General features: G+C 48.0%; 1 protein-coding gene across 10 annotated transcripts in view; it reads right to left on the reverse strand.

Moving 5' to 3' along the window:
* Window positions 1–17,609, reverse strand: part of Slc26a8 (solute carrier family 26 member 8) — a 58,625-nt gene that overhangs the window by 25,301 nt on the left and 15,715 nt on the right. For 8 of the 10 annotated variants that reach the window (XM_006983105.4, XM_042265849.2, XM_042265847.2 and 5 more), the window contains exons 3-8: window positions 15,203–15,342; window positions 10,194–10,310; window positions 7,792–7,973; window positions 3,765–3,929; window positions 2,120–2,269; window positions 479–561 (exon numbers count right to left, since the gene is read on the reverse strand). In XM_006983105.4, coding sequence (XP_006983167.2) covers window positions 479–561; window positions 2,120–2,269; window positions 3,765–3,929; window positions 7,792–7,973; window positions 10,194–10,310; window positions 15,203–15,342 — 837 coding nt within the window. The remainder of the gene's footprint in view (window positions 1–478; window positions 562–2,119; window positions 2,270–3,764; window positions 3,930–7,791; window positions 7,974–10,193; window positions 10,311–15,202; window positions 15,343–17,609) is intronic. The other 2 variants (XM_076558388.1, XM_076558386.1) reach the window with 1 other exon arrangement.

A 17,609-nucleotide genomic window follows, 5' to 3' on the forward strand; every position in this document is an offset into this window, starting at 1 on the left:
CTCTGCCCCTTCTCTTCCCTTCTCCTTCTGCCTTCCCCCTTTAATAATAAAACTTTTCGTGTGTGAACGCGCAAGCGCTATCTCATGGTATGAGTGACTTTCTGCTGTGCCCCTTGGCTCCACCTGCCAAGCCCACTGAGAGTCAATTTTAAAATACAACCACAGGAAGACAGTGAGTTTGAGGCTAACCTGGGCTGTACAGCAAGACCCTCTCACAAAAATAAAAATAAAAATAAAAATAAAAATAAATAAAAAAATAAGGGAAAAGCAATCTTGAAAGGTAGAATGACACAGTTGTTGGTGGTGGCGCACGCCTTTAATCCCAGCACTCAGAGGCAGAGGCAGGGGGATCTCTGTGAGTTCAAGGCCAGCCTGGTCTACAGAGTTCCGGGACAGCCAGGGCTATGTACAGAGAAACCCTGTCTCAGAAAAACCAAAACCAACAAACTAAAAGGAAGAAGAAAGGAAAGTGACTGACCTGTAAGGAATCATGTTGATCAGCATCCTGCTGTTCTCGGTAGCCATGCTTATCTTGTTTGTAAGTATGGAGAAGCCAAGGATCTGTCGAGAGTTCAAAGGGGAAGCATACGATTAAAGACTGTGCATTGCTTCCAGGAGCGAGGTGCAGAGGCCCAGCGTAACAGGGAATGAGATGTGGGCTGTCCTGACTGGAAAGTCAAGGGAGGCCTTCTGTTTTGATTCTCCAAGCTCCTTCTGGCATTGGAACCAAAGCAAGGGCAGCCCTGGTCTCTGACACGTGGATGGGGACAGGGGGATGTTGGGGCCTCTCTCCCCACCAGCCTGCAGCCCAAGCAGCACGGGTGTGTGCGTCCTAAGAGCCCGCAGCCCAAAGAGCCTGCAGACCGGCCCGGCCCGTCTGGCTAGTCGGAACTCCAGGTTCAGTGAGAGCCTTTCTCAAAAGAACGAAGGGGAGGGGCTGGAGAGACACGCAGGGCTTAAGAGCACATGCTGTTCTTCCAGAGGACCCAAGTTCAGTTCCTGGCACCCACATCACTGCCTCAGAACCGCCTGTCACTGCTGCTCCAGGGGACCCAATATCCACTTCTGGACAATGAGGGCACTTATATTCACATGTATGTACCCCTGACATACACACATACAGAGAACTAAAAAAAATTTAAATTAAAAGAAAAGCCAAGGTAGAGAGCAACAGAAGAAAACCTGATGTCAACCTCTGGCCTCTAATGTGCCCACATGGGCAAGTGCTCTCAAGCACACATGTGTGCATACATACACACCACACACATGACACATTTTAAAAACATAAGCATTTGGGTAGAGATCACTGTTAGTACAGCCTGGGGCCTACAGTTGATAATAGTGTACTGTAGACTTGAAAACTGGGAAAGTGAAGGATCTTAAATGTTTTCACAGTGAAAAGATGGTCACTGGCCATGGTCTCTGTATCCATTAGCTGGCCGTGGGGCTCTGTGTCTGTAACCCCAGAACTTGAGGGTAGGCTGAGAGTTGGAGGCCAGTTTGAGCTGACCAAAACAAAGGAGCAAAGGAGATACACCTGTGTGGTGGCAGAGGCGTTGACTAGCCTGACTAAAGGTAACTATAACATACATTCCCAAACCTCTCCATCTGACTAAAGGTAACTATAACATGCCCAAACCTCTCCATGTGCAGGCAAGTGTATAAAACTCTACTGTCAAGTACGCCTGCGCAAGACCCAATTTTGTTTTTTGGTTTTTCAAGGCAGGGTTTCTCTGTGTAGCCCTGGCTGTCCTGGAACTCAGTGATCTGCCTGCCTCGGCCTCCCAAGTGCCAAGATTAAAAGTACAGCAAACAGTCTTAACCACCCCCTGCCCTTGACTCTTGTTTCATAGTGTCTTCTCTGTCTTCCTAGGTTATAACTTGATGCTTTTTTTTTTTCCTTTTTTTTTTTTCTGATTTTCCGAGACAGGGTTTCTCTTGTGTAGCTTTGCGCCTTTCCTGGAACTCACTTGGTAGCCCAGGCTGGCCTCGAACTCACAGAGATCCGCCTGCCTCTGCCTCCCGAGTGCTGGGATTAAAGGCGTGCGCCACCACCACCCGGCTTGATGCTTTTTTTTTTAAAGGGAGTATTTACCATCATTCATGGAAAGACACCTACCAGAAACAGCTCCATGGGGAACTCGATGGGGTAGCGGTTGAAGGAAATGCGGATGCACTTGTTAATTCTCAGAGCCACCACAGCAGTGAGGAACAGCAGGATGCTGGTGGAGTTGGCTTTGGGGAGAGCTATGCAGTAGTTAATTATGTTCTGAAAGAAGAAGACATTGCGGAGCTTTCCTTAGGGGTATCACGGTTGCTGGAATCTAACAAATGGGCATTCTTCCCAAATTAAAGAGCAAAGAAGAGCTGCCGGGGTCAACTGGGCTCTGCTGGAACACCGAAGGTGGGTATGAGGGCTGTGTAGTTTCGGCAGTTTTCCTCCATGCTAGGGATTGAACCCAGGGCCTTGCTCACAGTGAACAAGTGCTCTTCCACTGCACTATATCTCCAGCCCTCTATTTTATTCGTTTGAGACGAGGTCTCATTAAATTGCCCAAGCTGACCCTGAACTCATGTTGTAGGGCAAGCAGTCTTTGAACTTGTGATCCTCCAGCTTCAGTCTCCCAAGTGAGTGAGATTACAAGCCTGAGCCACCAGATTTACTTGGCTTAATATGTTGTTTTATTTTGCTTTTTAAATTGAAGAGTAGATACTAAAAAAGGCAATAATGTTGAATAAAGAGAGAACATATTTATATGTTTCATTGTAAGGGAAAGGACCTAAGAATCTGTCTTGGGGGGGTTGGAGGTTCCTGGCTGGCCTGGAACTTGCTATATAAAAAGGGCTGGCCTCAACACTACTGAGATTCACCTGCCTCTGCCTCTTGAGTGCGAAAGTTCTATTTGTTAACTGTCCACTGTTATTTTTCAGGCCATGCATGTTCTTTAGCTGAACTTCTGTTTTGTTTCTGCATTTGGGGGCTACTTACACCCCTGTGTATTTAGGATACAAGTCTGCTATGTGGCGCGTGATAGGGAGAATTATGGAATAGTAACTTCATGATGAAATTTCATTTTTTTTTTTCGAGACAGGGTTTCTCTGTGTAGTTTTGCGCCTTTCCTGGATCTCACTCTGTAGACCAGGCTGGCCTTGAACTCACAGAGATCCACCTGGCTCTGCCTCCTGAGTGCTGGGATTAAAGGCATGTGCTACCACTGCCATGCTAAATTTAATTTTCTTAAAGTTAGTATTTAGTGTATGAGCATGTAAGTAAGTGTGTGTCTACACAACTTTGGTAGTTCATTCTCTCCTTCCTGCAGGCAGGCTACAGGGATGCAGCTTAGCTCTACACACTGCTGGCAGTCAACTCTACCAGCTGAGCCATGTCACTGATCCCATGGCCAATTTTTTTTTTTTTTTAAGGCAGGGTTTCTCTGTGTAGCCCTGGCTGTCCTCAAACTCAGAGATCCAGCTGCCTCTGCCTCCTGAGAGCTGGGGTTAAAGGAGTATGCACCACTGCCCTGCTCCATGGACAAATTTTAATTCAAACCATCTGGCTTAAAAGGCTGAGTTGAAGTGGTTATTGCATCTGAGCATATGCTCAGACCAGCTTCTGCAGTTGACCAGAAACCCACAGGAGATGGAGTTACTTCTGGGCCCTCTTATCCTTCTGGTACAGGCAGAAGTCTGTCCACTTGGGCCCACCTTTCTTCCTAGGCCAGAGGAGGGCTGTGTGAACTCTGGAGAGGCTTGAGGTTACTCACGTAGAAGAAGGAGACGGGACCAGCGTGGAAACTGATCATAATCCCAAAGATGCATGTCATCTGGGCCAGTATGATGTGTAGGGCCACAGCAGCTAGGTAAGCGCTGATTGCGGCATCTGGAAGGTATGTGGCCATGAAGCCCATTCCCAGCATACCCATTGACAGCTGTGGGGTTGGGGAGAAAAGAAAAAAACAGAGACTCAGGTCACTGTGCAGGCTGGTTTTATGTCAACTTGACACAGGCTAGAGTCATCTGAGAGGAAGGAGCCTCAACTGAGAAAATGACCCCATAAGATCTGGTTGTAAGCAAGCCTACAGGGCATTTTCTTAATTAGTGATTGATGGGGGAGGGCCCAGCCCTTTGCGGGTAGTGCCACCCCTGAGCTGGTGGTCCTGGGTTCTATAAGGAAGCAGGCTGAGCAAGCCATGAGAAGCAAGCCAGTAAGCAGCACCCTCCATGGCTCTGCATCAGCTCCTGCCTCCAGGTTCCTGTCCTGCTTGAGTCTCTGCCTTCACTGCCATAACGAACTGTTATATGGATCTGTGACTGAAACAGACCCGTTCTTCCCCAAGTGCATGTCGTGGTGTTTCATCACAGCAACAGTCACCTCACTAAGACAGTCATCAAGTCAGCGATAGCATCAACTGGACTCCCCAGGGGCCCCATGGCCTCTGCTCAAAAAAGATCCCAACCAAAAGACGAGGGGCGCCTTGGAGAGCTCCCCAGTGAGCTGGGGTCCCTGGGTGTAGACTCAAAGGTTCCCAGCAAGCCCCGGCCCACACTCTTCTTTTTCTTCTGAAACGCTGGCGGCTCTCAGCATCTTTCCCTAGGTTCTCTGCCCTCCAGATGGACATGGAGGAGGGATGACAGGGACAAGGCTCATCTATCCAAAGGCCTTGGGTCCAAGCCCCTCTCACCTCTGAGGAATGCAGGTTTTCACAGAGGAGAAGACAAGAGGGGCTGAGAAGCAGAATGTGATGTGGTGGTGCTCCCCTGAGGCCCCAGCACTCAGGAGGAGCAGGCAGGAGGATCAGGAGTTCAAGGGCGTCCATGACTACACAGTGAGTGTTAGAGCAGCCTGGGCTAGTGAGACCCTGCCCCCAAACAAGCAAGCAAACCAACCCAAATGCCAGATCAGAAATCCTGGCCTTGTGACTCCTGTGTATTAAAAATGATTCAACGAGAGCCGGGCGGTGGTGGCTCATGCCTTTAATCCCAGCACTCGGTCGGCAGAGCCAGGCGGATCTCTGTGAGTTCGAGGCCAGCCTGGTCTACAGAGTGAGTTCCAGGACAGCAAGGGCTACACAGAGAAAGCCTGTCTCAAAAAACAAAACAAAACAAAACAAAAAAGATTCAATGGGGGCTGTCTTGGTGGCACACGCCTTTGGTCCCAGCACTCTAGTGGCACAGGCAGGCGATCTCTGTGAGGCCAGCTGATCTAAATACCAAGTTTTGAGACCTTGTCTCAAAAAAATCAACAACAACAACAATAATAAAAAGAAGAGTCAATGGAACTTTCTTAAATCTTTGGCATACCACTGAGCCATATCTCCAGCCCAAGTCTCCCTTTCTTGTACTTTAAATTTTTTAAAAGATATATTCTTTTTTTTCTTAAAGGTTTTTCAAGACAGGGTTTCTCTGTGTAGCCCTGGGTGTCTCAGAACTCATTTTGTAGACCAGGCTGGCCTCGAACTCACAGATATCCACCTGCATTCACCTCCTGAGTGCTGGGATTAAAGGCGTGTGCCACCACCACCACCACCACCACCACCACCACCACCACCACCACCACCCCCAATATATTTTATTTATGTATATGTACCTGTGTGTGTCTGCCCACGCATAGAGCAGCCTGAGGAGGCCTGAGGAAAGTGTCAGAGCCCTGGGACTCGAGTTACAGGGGTTGTGAGCTGCCCGACATGGGTGCTGGGAACTGAATCTGGGCCTCTGTAAGAGCAGCAGCACTTTACACACTCGTCATCTCCCCTGCACTTTACACACTAGCCGTCTCCTGCACTTTACACACTAGCCTTCTCTCCTGCAATTTACACACTAGCCGTCTCTCCTGCACTTTACACACTCGCCGTCTCTCCTGCACTTTCTTGTTAAGATGCTCAGATTGGCTTTGACCTCACTCTGCAGTCCAAGCAGGCCTCGGGCTGTGCACCATGCCTGTGCCTTGTGCCTGCTGTGGCCAGCAGAGGGCTTCAGATCCCTGGAGCTGGAGATGCATGTGGCTGTGAGCCGCGGTAGGGGTGCTGGCCACGGAACCTGAGTCTTCTGCAAGAGCAACAAGTGCTGTTCCCCTCTGAGCCATCTCTTCAGCCACAGGCATAAGCCCCTCTTTTCCCTGGGATTTCCTAGAAGAAACCTGCTGTTGTCTGAGGTGTTTTCCTTTATCCTGCTGCTCCAGGGGCATTTTCTCCCCTTTGCCTTTAGTTTTCAGAAGCTTAGCTATCATTTATCTCCATGTGGATTTTCAGTGTTTTTCTACTCAAGAGTTTTCTCAGCCTGCTAAGCTTGTACATTTATGTATATAAACGTGGAGAGTGGGCTGGAGAGATGGCTCAGTGGTTAAGAGCATTGGCTGTTCTTCCAGAGGTCCTGAGTTCAATTCTCAGCAACCACATGGTGGCTCAAAACCATCTGTAATGAGATCTGGTGCCCTCTTCTGGCCTGCAGGGATACATGCATACATAATAAATAAATCTTTAAAAAATAATAAAATAAACGTGGGGAGTATGTAGCTATCATTTTATAACATACTTCAACTAGATCCTCATTCATTTATTCCTTCATTAGAGTCTCATTATGTGGCCCAGGCTGGCCTCAAACTCCTGGGCTCAGGTGATGCTCCTGTCTTGGTCTCCCTAGTAGCTAGGACCAGAGGCAGGTGGCATTGAGAGGCGTGCTAACGGGCCAGTCCATCTTCTACACAGCAACCACCTCACCGATGCTTGCAATGGGACAGACAGGCTCTGGCTGACTATTTCACATGAGGTTTTTCACCCAATCCTCGCAAAGACCTTGCAGAACACACTATTCCCATTTTATACACAAAAGAGCGGAGGTTCACTGGGGTGTAAGCATTTCCCAAGGCAGTCAGCTCACAGGGACTGGTGCTGTCCACTGAGGCGGCACCTTTGCAGGCTCCTGGGAGCCTCACCTCGTGAGAGGCAGCCCTGGGGAGATGGATGAGAATCAGCCAGAGTGTGGGTCACCTGGGAGGACAGAGAAGGGAATCTGGAAAAATGGCTGGCGCATGGTGGGGAGCAGCAGGTGACCTTGGTGACAGCACCGGAGCAAATGTGGAGACTTCGGTCAGCGCTGCGTCACTGTCCTTCGGCTGCACTTGTTATTGCAGAATCTGACTCCACCTGAGTTCTCTGGTGCTTGTCAACCAAAAGTTCAGCTTGTGAGACCACCTTCTTGTCTCAAGACTAGAGAGAGTGAGACCAGGAATGGGCTCTCGGCCCCTGGACCCTCCTCTTTCTTAGAAAGGGCTGTTGAGAAAGCTCAGAATAGTATTCTACGTCAGTGTGGGCAGTGTCCAAGGCAGGAGAAGATCCGTGTCTGAGAAGACTATCCATACGCTCTCCAAGTGCTCAGAGAGAAATCACTGTGATTCCGACACACCAGTCACAGGAGGGCCTCTCAAAACTGCAGTGTCGGTCACGGTGCCACTGTGACCAAATGCCCGGCAGGATGGGGCCAGTGTCCATCATGGCAGCATGGTGGCAGGGTGTGCAAATGACCTTCCCTGCTCACTCACAGCCTGCAAAGTAGGAAGCCAGGAGGTGGGACTGCCAGACAAAACCTCAGGCCTGCCCAGGTTTTGAATGAAACCTCATTTCCTCCATGGTCTCTGTCTTCTAAAGGATCTGGAGCCTTCCAAATAGTGCCACCAGCTGAGGAACAGTGTCCACTCACAGGAGTCTTCAGGGGAACATTTCACATTCAAACCACAACAGACCCAGTCTTTCGTTTTTTTTTTTTTTTTTAAGAATTTGGAGATTCAGCTCCTACCTGAATAATTCCAGTCAGGAAAGTTGTGCTTGCCACCACGCTCAAGGATCCGTTATAGTTTATGTAGAAGGTCGGGAGAGAAAAGTCATCCTTGACAAAAGTTCCCATGATCAGGTGGCCGTTGTTGAACGGTCTCTCCTTCAGGACGTTGATCATGAGAGCACTGACGAGGAAGAAGGGGCCTGTGAAAGAAGTTTGGGAAACGGACTGCAAGGTTAGAAAAACTGAATGATCATTGCTGTTGTTTAACAAATCATCATCGAGAAGGAAGAGAAAGCTGGGAGGAGAACGGGGGCTTCCCAGATCTAGAGCTGCTGGTTCAGGAGCTTCACCTCTCTGTGTCATGGCGTAGAGGGTGGGACTCAAGCACAGGTTGGCTGGAAGCTACCGTCACGCTTAGCCATTGTACCAGCACCCAGAGACTGAGTTAAAGGAGGATGGAGCCAGGCACGGTGGCACACACCTTTAACCCCCGCACTCAGGAGGCAGAGACCTCTAGGAGGGCAAGTTCAGCCTGGTCTACATGGCAAGTTTCAGGCTAGCCAGAGCGACATAGTGAGACCCTGTCCACAGCGGGGGAGGAGAGGGAGGGTGTCAAGAGTGTCATCAGAGTAACAGGAAGAAAATCATACCCAACGCTTCTGAAGGGAGCCAAGTGCAAGGAGAGAAAAAACCGGCTTCAGGCGGTTTCCTTTTGTACTCGTGTTGACATCGGAAATGTGGGAATAAACGTGTTTTGGTCATATTCAGATGGGAGATGAACATGTTGCATGTTTGAGTCAAGCATTCGAAGGATGCACTTACAGAAGCAGAGCGGCATCCCGTGTCTAGGGGCTGGGAGTGGTGGCCAGGCAGCAGGCTGCTCGGGAGAGGACACGGAGAAGAATACTGAATGGTCACCTCCTTCAGGGAGAGAGCAGTGGGAGCCTCTCCAAAGAGCATTTGTGATGTGGCTTCTGTGCAGGTCCACCTAGGGTTGGTAGATCCTCTCCTCATGCGACCTCAGCTAGTCTAGTCACTTCTAAGTTAGCAGGCAGACTTCCGGTCCAGGAAGTGTCTGTCCTGTGGAGCTTAGTGTTTTGATTACTATGACAGATTTCTTAGTGTAAGTTAATTAAGCTGGCACACTGTATTAGAAATCACGGAGTATGGTTGTTAGGGACCCAGCAGATGGACTGATCTATTCTAGCATTATTAAAAAATCACTATGGACTTAAGGTTTGTTTTTTTGTTTGTTTTTTTAGATTTACTTATTTCGTTTTGTTTTATGTATATGGGTGTTTTGCCTGCATGTATGTCTGTGCACTAAATGTGTGCCTGGTGCCCATGGAGGTCAGAAGATAGCATCAGATCCTCTGTAACTGGAGTTATAGATGGTTATAAATCACCATGTGGGTGCTAGGAACTGAACCCAGGTCTTCTGCAAGAGCAGCAAGTGCTCTTAACCACTGAACCATCTCACCAGCCCCAGAGTTTGATTTTTTAGAGGTACGAACGCAGAGCTAAGGACTGTTTTGAGTCCCCAAGAAGACTTCAGACTTGGACTTCGGAACAATGAACTATGAACTATAACTGTAACTATGGAGAGAGACTGTGAGAAAGACTGAACACGCTTTGCACTAGGGGACAGATGTGGGTTTGAAGAGCCAGGGGTCAGATGCTATGCTTTGACCTCAAATGCTCTCTGAAAGCTCCTATGTTGAAGTCTTGATGTTCACGCTACTGGAAATGGATGAAGTCGGTCGGTCGGTCCTTAAGGACATGCCCTTAAGGACTCTTGTCCTTGCCCCATGTGTGTGTGCATGTGTGTGCATGTATAGTCATGTGCATGCATGTGTATATATGTATATGTATGTATTTATGTGTATGCGTGCATGCATGAATGTGTGTATCTGTGTTTGTGTGTAAATGTGTCTGTGTGTATGTACTCGTGTCTATGTGTATATATGTATATGTGCATGTGTCTATATATGCATATTTTTCTTGTGGGCATACCTGTGTGTGTGTATATGTGCTCATGTGTGTGCATGTGTGCATGCATACATGGAGGTGCCGGTGTGTTCATGTCTATGTCTGCACATGTGCCTCTCTGTGTGCATGTGCCTATACAAGTCTTTGTGTCTGAGTGCACATGTGCTCTGGCTGCCACAGGTGAGGTGCTTTGCTCCACCACACACTTCAGACCACGATGCTAAGCTTCCAGACGGGCCCAGAAACAATAGATCCATGTGACACAGACTGAGACCTGTCAACCGCGAGCCAATGGAAACCTTCCCTGTTTAAGCTAGTAGTGTTCCCAAGCATTTCCTCACGGGGACTGAAAGCTGACTGGCACTGGCTGCTAAGCAACAAGTAAATAACTGACCTATCATCTAGCTGGGTGGCTCCAGCACTCAACTCACCGATGGACATTTGATGACATGATCCTAATATTACATAAATGACTGAAGAGCAGAAGGCAGCGTAAGTCACGTTGAGGGGAGGGATCAGCTGCCTCGTCAGCAAACTAAGTGTCAGGCCTGAAAAGCAAAAGGACTTCCTTAAGCAAAGACGGTAGTTTGGCTTTAAAAGTTACCTTAAACTGGCGTCACTGGTGCTCACCTTTAACCCCAGCACTTAGGAGGCAGAGGCAGGAGGATCTCTGTGAGTTCGGGGCCAGTCTGGGCTACAGAGCAAGCCCTAGGACAGCCAGAGCTGCTATTCAAAGAAACCCTGTCTCAAAAAATTAAAAAAAAGTTACCTTAAATAAAAATGGCTATGAATGCTGAGACCATATGTATAGAGCTCTTTATAGTGTCCTAGTTTCCAACGTGCTTTTCTATTTAGCTTTTGTTTTGTTTTTTTTTGAGACAGAGTCTCACATTGCCCAGGCTGGCTTTGAACTCACTATGTATCTGAGAGTGACTGTGACCCTCTGTTCCTCTTGTCTCCACCTCCCGAGTGCTGAGATTACAGGTGTAAGCCACGTGCCGGTCTGTGAGAGCTAGAGACTGAACCCGGGGCTCGTGAACGCTGGCAGGCACTTTGCCGCCTGAGCTACAAGCGGTGCATCTCAGCTCTGTCACAGACTCACTGAGTGGTTGTAACGCCGACGTGGACAGGAGACGTTGCAGCGTGGACACTCGAGCTCCAGCATCTCGGTCCAGTGCTCATTCCCTCCCAGCTCCAGAAGGCCCGGGGGGCTGGACAGACGGGCAAGCAGTGCAGAGAGCCTGCTGCTCTTCCAGGGACCTGAGTTTGGTTTCCAGCACCAAGGTTTGGCAGCAGCCAGCCTCCTGTAACTCCAATTCCAGGGGGCTGCATGCCTCTGGCCACTGAGGGCACCTGTACTAACATGTACATACTCACACACAGACATGCACATAAGTGAAAGTATTCAGAAAGAAAAAAGGCAGCCCTGGGATCCCCCAGGGCCAAAGGCAGCTGGAGAACAACACAGTCACACAAAACTCCCTTGCCTTCTGTTGCCTGTCTTCTCTAGGCTAACCACCCTGACGTCTTTTCTTAGTACTCCTAAACAAGGCTTTAAAGACACTTATTTATGGCTGGGTGTGCTGGTGCAGCACTGGGGAGGCACAGGCAGATGGAGCTCTGTGAGTTCAAGGCCAACCTGGTCTATGTAGTGAGTTCCTAGTCTCTATGTAGAGAGACCTCATCTAAAACAACAACAAACCACCAAAATAAGGTGTGTGTGTGTGTGTGTGTGTGTGTGTGTGTGTGTGTCTGTGTCTGTGTGTGTGTGTGTGTAGGTCAGAGGACAACTTCATGGAGCTGGTTCTCTCCTTCCGTGTTTCAATGGGTTCTGAGGTTTCAACTCGGATCATCAAGCTTTCAACCTCAGGCAGCAAGCACTCTCCCAGTGAGTGAGCTATGTCCTAGTCCCCTGTCTTTTGTGGAACATTATTTTAACAAGGCAAAGATGGGTTACATTTGTTAATGCTACAGAGTTACTGTAACTATGTGAAGGTGTGTTACATTTATTTCTGCTGCCTTTGTTAAGGAAGTAAAGATGTGTTACATTTGTGTTGCCTTTGTTAATCGATGTAAAGATGTGTTACATTTGTGTTGCCTTTGTTTAATTATGTAAAGATGTGTTACATTTGTGTTGCCTTTGTTAATCGATGTAAAGATGTGTTACATTTGTTTCACTTTGCCTGCCTAAGGCACCTGATTGAGCTAATAAAAAGCTAAGCTGCGGGGCTGGAGAGATGGCTCAGAGGTTCCGAGCACCAACTGCTCTTCCAGAGGTCCTGAGTTCAATTCCCAGCAACCACATGGTGGCTCACAGCCATCTGTAATGAGATCTGGTGCCCTCTTCTGGCCTGCAGGGACACATGCAGGCAGAACACTAGACACATAAAAAATGAATCTTTAAGAGAGAGAGAGAGAGACAGAGAGAGAGACACAGAGAGAGAGAGAGACAGAGAGAGAGAGACACACAGAGAGAGACACAGAGAGAGACAGAGAGAGAGAGACATAGAGAGAGAGAAGTATAGGAAGAAGAGAAGTACAGAGAGAGAGACACAGAGAGAGAGAAGTATAGGAAGGATAATTTTTAAAAATAGCTAAGCGGCCAATAGGAAGGCAGGAGAGGGATAGGCAGGGCTGGTGAATAAGTAGGAGGAGAAATCTAGGCTCAAGAGAGAAGATGGAAGGAGAGAGTGAGAGAGAAAGAGAGGGACACACTCGGGCCAGAAGCTGGGCAGCTGCCAGCCAGCCACGAGAAGGAGTAAAAGTAGGACATGAAGAAAGGAAGGAAGAAAGGAAGGAAGAAAGAAAGGCAAAACCTAGGTGAAGAGAAGTAAATTCAAATAAGAGCTAAGCTAAGGCTGAGCATTCAAAACTGATTTGGGAGCTGGTTGGTGGCCCAAAAGAAAAAGGCTGTCATCAATTTTTTTTCCTTTTTGGGGGTGGGGGTGGATTTCGAGATAGGTTTTCTCTGTGTAGCCCTGGGTGTCCTGGAACTTGCTCTGTAGACCAGGCTGGCCTTGAACTCAGAGATCCACCTGCCTCTGCTTCTTGAGTGCTGGTATTGATGGTGTGTGCCACCACTGCCCAGCCCCAATTTTTTTCTTAATCAAGAGTCTATAGATTGCAAAAAGTAGAAACTATGCTTAAATCAGCTTATGCTACATAGGAAATCTCTTCTGAGGGCATGAAGGACAGCTGACTGAAACTGAAAAGGCATCAGGGTCTGGGGGGGGCACTTCCCTCGCTCTTGTTGTCTTCAGGATTTCATGGTATCCCATCTCTGGGCCCAGATGGGACTAAGATATATACAGATGGACATTCCTGTATAGATCTCCTGGTTCACAAACACACAAATTCTTCATGATTTTACATACTTCTCATGAGAACTCTGGGGCATATTTACTAGATACTGGCAAACTGTTTGCCAGGGAGATGTTCAGTAGAACATCTAGGTCTAGGGGGGGCATAGCCACTGAGGACTCCCCTAGTGTGCGCAGGGCCCTGCGTTCACCCGCCGGCATGACCACGTGGGAACCATGGACTAGTCTGAACCAAGGAGGCATGACGCCCAGCCTCTTCGCAATGGACACACTGGGTCTCTGGCTGACTCTCTAGTGTGTTTCCCTGGAGACGGGATAACAGTAGTACATCAGTGCTACCAGGAAGCTCTGGCATGGTAGAAAATGAGCCCTGTGAGCACACTCCACCTGCAGATAGCCAGGGGATGCGCTGGTTTGGGGTTTCTCTGAACACAGGGACTCCCAAACTTGGGTTGTTACTTGTGGGGGGTCCTAGAAGCAACCCTTCAGGGACTGTTAATATGGTTGCTGGCTCCAGAAGGCCAGCATCCAGCCACAGAGAAATAGACAAAGAATGTGCAGCCTAGCTGCAGGGGAGTCTTCTCAGCTGTCGAGAGTGAAGTTATGTCATCTGCAGGAAAATGATGGAGGGCATCAACAGAAACACAGACATGGGATGTCTACACTGTCTGCTTTCTGAGCTTATAGAGGCACATAAAATCATGTGTATGCTTATAACATGTAAGTACAAGTACAATTGTCTAGGAGAACAAGGGGACTAAGGGGCAAAAAGGGAGGGGGGAGGAGCTGTGGGGTCACGTTCAATGGACAGCATACACTTACATCAATGTGTAACACAGTACCACATATGATCACTACACACAATGAAAAAACTTAAAAGAGAGAACTGAAATTTCTTTAAAGATATAGCTAGCACAAAACAGTTATGGAACCCTTAATAAATAATTCAACATTCTCTCTCTCTCTCTCTCTCTCTCTCTCTCTCTCTCTCTCTCTCTCTCTCTCTCTGTGTGTGTGTGTGTGTGTGTATGTATGTGTGTATGTGTGTGTGTGTGTGTGTGTGTGTGTGTGTGTGTGTGTGTGAAAAACGGGAGTGGGTGGAGCGAGATGGCTCAGGGCATAGTCAAGCCTGAAGCCCTGAATTTGATTTCCAGGACCCATGTCATGGTGGACGGTGAGAACAGACTCCCTTCAGCCATCCTCCGACCTCCACACACACGATAAATAAATGTTAAGAAGGAAAAAAAGGGGCTGGAGAGATGGCTCAGAGGTTAAGATCACTGGCTGCTCTTCCAGAGGTCCTGAGTTCAATTCCCAGCAACCACATGGTGGCTCACAACCATCTGTAATGAGATCTGATGCCCTCTTATGTCTTGCAGTTGTACATGCTGTATACATAATGAATAAATAAATCTTAAAAAAAAAAAAAGAAGAAGGGAAAAAAATAGTTGTACCTGGTAGTACAGACCTTTAATCCCAGCACTTGGGAGGCAGAAGCAGGTAGATCTCTGTGAGTTCGAGGCCAGCCTATATTATGAAATTGTCTCAAAAATAAACAAACAAAAGAGTTATTGGTTCCTATTTGGAATCAAGATTTTGTTTGTTTTTCAGGTAAATTCTCAAGTAGAGGAGACGGGCCTTGAATGCCTGGTCTTCCCGCCCCCTCCTCTCTATGCTGGGGTTGCAGAAGTACCCCACTGTTCTTGGGTGGAAAGGAGCTTTCTACCTCGCAGGGAGCGCCCACTCCTGTGTGACCTTGTGGTCTTGCATCTGAACTGGTGACTGGATAACAGCTGTGGTATGCCACCTGCTGGAGAGATACAGGTGCCCCAGCACTCATCTTCTCCTAAGGAAACCTCCTGAGATCTGTCATCGAGAGTGTGAAACCATCACTGGGACAAAAAATGACCAGGAGTGGGGATTGCAAATTCTGGGGAAGTGTTCGTGGGCCTCGATTCGAGCCGATCTTCTAGGAGCGGCTGGAGGGGTAAAGGAAGAAATGGCGACATCAGGAATGCCGGTCCTCTTCCCCTCTGCCCATCCAGCTCAACTGTCTGCTCCTGAAAGTGCTTCAGGTCCAGTAGGTCGGCTTTGGTAAGAAGGCTTTGGAGTGCCCTTACCTTGGGGAACTTGAACAAGACCAACACTTAAACCAGCAAGTAAGTCTCCAAGAAGCCAGTCCTTGAATCGATACAAACACATCCACTCGAGGAAGGGAAAGACCGTAAGCATGCACCGTAGGAACTTGTGCCATGAGCATCTGGGAGAGAGAACAGAGACTCAGTTAGGTTCTCCAGGGAGAATCCCCTGGTGCAAGTGAAGGCCCAGGGTGCAGCCCTCCTTCCCTTCTGCGCTTTCTCATCAGCATGGCCGACTTTTAATACACTGGATCAAAACATTCTTTATGGTGACACTGACTGTCGTGTGTATTTCAGGATGCTTAGCATCCCTGGCTTCTACCCACTGGATGTCAGCAGGCTCTCCTCCCCTGCCTCAGAGAACAAAGATATTGAGAAATATCCCCAGAGGACAAAACCATGCCAACCAGCAAGGTGATCTGGCAAGAACTGAGACCCACATGTCCAGTGACCAGTCAGGTCTGTGGTTTTGTGTTTTTATTTTTTGAGACAGGGTTTCTCTGTGTAACAGTCCTGGCTGTCCTGGAACTCACTCTATATACCAGACTGGCCTCGAACTCACAGAGATCCTCCTGCCTCTTCTTCCTGAGTGCTGGGATTAAAGGCGTGCACCACCACCACCCAGCCAGCTCTTGTGTTTTTAATTGCTGTTTGGAGAGAGTCAAACTTCATACTTACCTACTTCTTTTTCTTCTTTTTTTTGTTTTTGTTTTTGTTTTGATTTTTGTTTTTCGAGACAAGGTTTCTCTGTGTAGCACTGGCTGTCCTGGAACTCACCCTATAGACCAGGCTGGCCTTGAACTCACAGAGATCCGCTTGCCTCTGCTTCCTGAGTGCTGGGGTTAAAGACTTCTAGTTGAGAATGAACTAGTATTCTTCATAAGAACAGTGTTTTGGGGTCTGGAGAAATGGCTCAGTGGTTAAGGACACTTGTTGCTCTTCCAGGGGACCTGGGTTAAGTTCCCGGCACCCACATCATTGCCCACAATGATTTGTAACTCTAGTCTCAGGGAATCCAATCCGTCTTCTGCCTCTGCTGGTACTGCACACACATGGTGCACACACATACATGCAGCAAAACACCCATACACATTAAAAAGACAAACAAAATAGTTTTTGTTGTTATGAGATCAATGGGTGGTAGGGACAGTTACTACCTTAGTTTTGATATTTATTTACTTACATGTATATATTGTGTATGTATGTGGGGCATATATATGGAGGTCAGAGGACAACTTTCAGGAGTCAGTTCTCTCCTACAATGTGAGTCACTGGGATTGAACTCAGGGAGTGCAGGCATGGCAAGCACTTGGTAGCAGGTGCCTTTACCCACAGAGCCATCCTGCTGCAGTTAGCACCTTTAGATCATTTTCACACAGAAAAATCTAGCAAACATTAACTGTCTGGGTTTGCCGGGGATATCTAGACAGTTACAGAAATGGAGTTCTGCACTTGAGGAGTTAGCCCTCTAGAGAAAAGACTGCCCATTTTAAAGGCTGTATTATCTGTGGCTCTCCACCAGGAGCTGTTCTGTTCCCCAGGAGGCACCTGGGCTGGAGTGTCTGGAGGCACTTTTGGTCCTCGTGACTGGCACCCAGTGGTAGAAGCCAGGAAAACAGCTAAATAGTCTACAGTTGACAGGACAGTGGGGGACTGGGGATGTAACTCAGCTGGCACAGTGCTTGCCTAGCAGGCATCAAGCCCCGGGCTGAGTCTCCAGGGCCACACAGACCAGATGCGGCGTACGTGTTGCATGCCTATAATCTCACTATGCAAGAGGTGAAGGCAGGAGGATCAGTTCAAGATCATCTTGATACTCGGTGACTTTGACACTAACCTGGATGACATGATTAAAAAGAAAGAAAGAAAGAAAGAAAGAAAGAAAGAAAGAAAGAAAGAAAGAAAGAAAGGAAGGAAGGAAGGAAGGAAGGAAGGAAGGAAGGAAGAAAGAAAAGAAAAGAAAAGAAAGCAAGCATTGCCAGGTATGATGGAACACTAATCCTAACACTCAGCAGACAGAGATCTCTGTGAGTTCAAAGTCAGACTGGTCTACAAAGGGAGTTCTAGGCTGCCAGGGCCAAACAGTAAGGAGCCTGTCTCAAAACCCCAACAAACAAGCAAACAAACAAACAAACAAACAAACAAAGCACCACCACCACCACCAGAATAGAAATAAATTCATGCTCCCAAATGTTAGTGTGAAAAGCTGAGTACAGTGGCACACACCTGCAGCCCAGCTGCTGCATATGCTGAGGCAGGAGGATCACTTAAGCCCATGAACCAGCCTGGACAGCACAATGACACCCTATCTCAAAACAAAAACAAAATGCCAGTGTTGCCGAGACTGAGTAACCACAGAGTAGCGTTAGATCATCTAGTCCCGCGGTTC

The sequence above is a fragment of the Peromyscus maniculatus genome, chromosome 21 (assembly GCF_049852395.1).
Source record: "Peromyscus maniculatus bairdii isolate BWxNUB_F1_BW_parent chromosome 21, HU_Pman_BW_mat_3.1, whole genome shotgun sequence".
Taxonomy (NCBI): domain Eukaryota; kingdom Metazoa; phylum Chordata; class Mammalia; order Rodentia; family Cricetidae; genus Peromyscus; species Peromyscus maniculatus.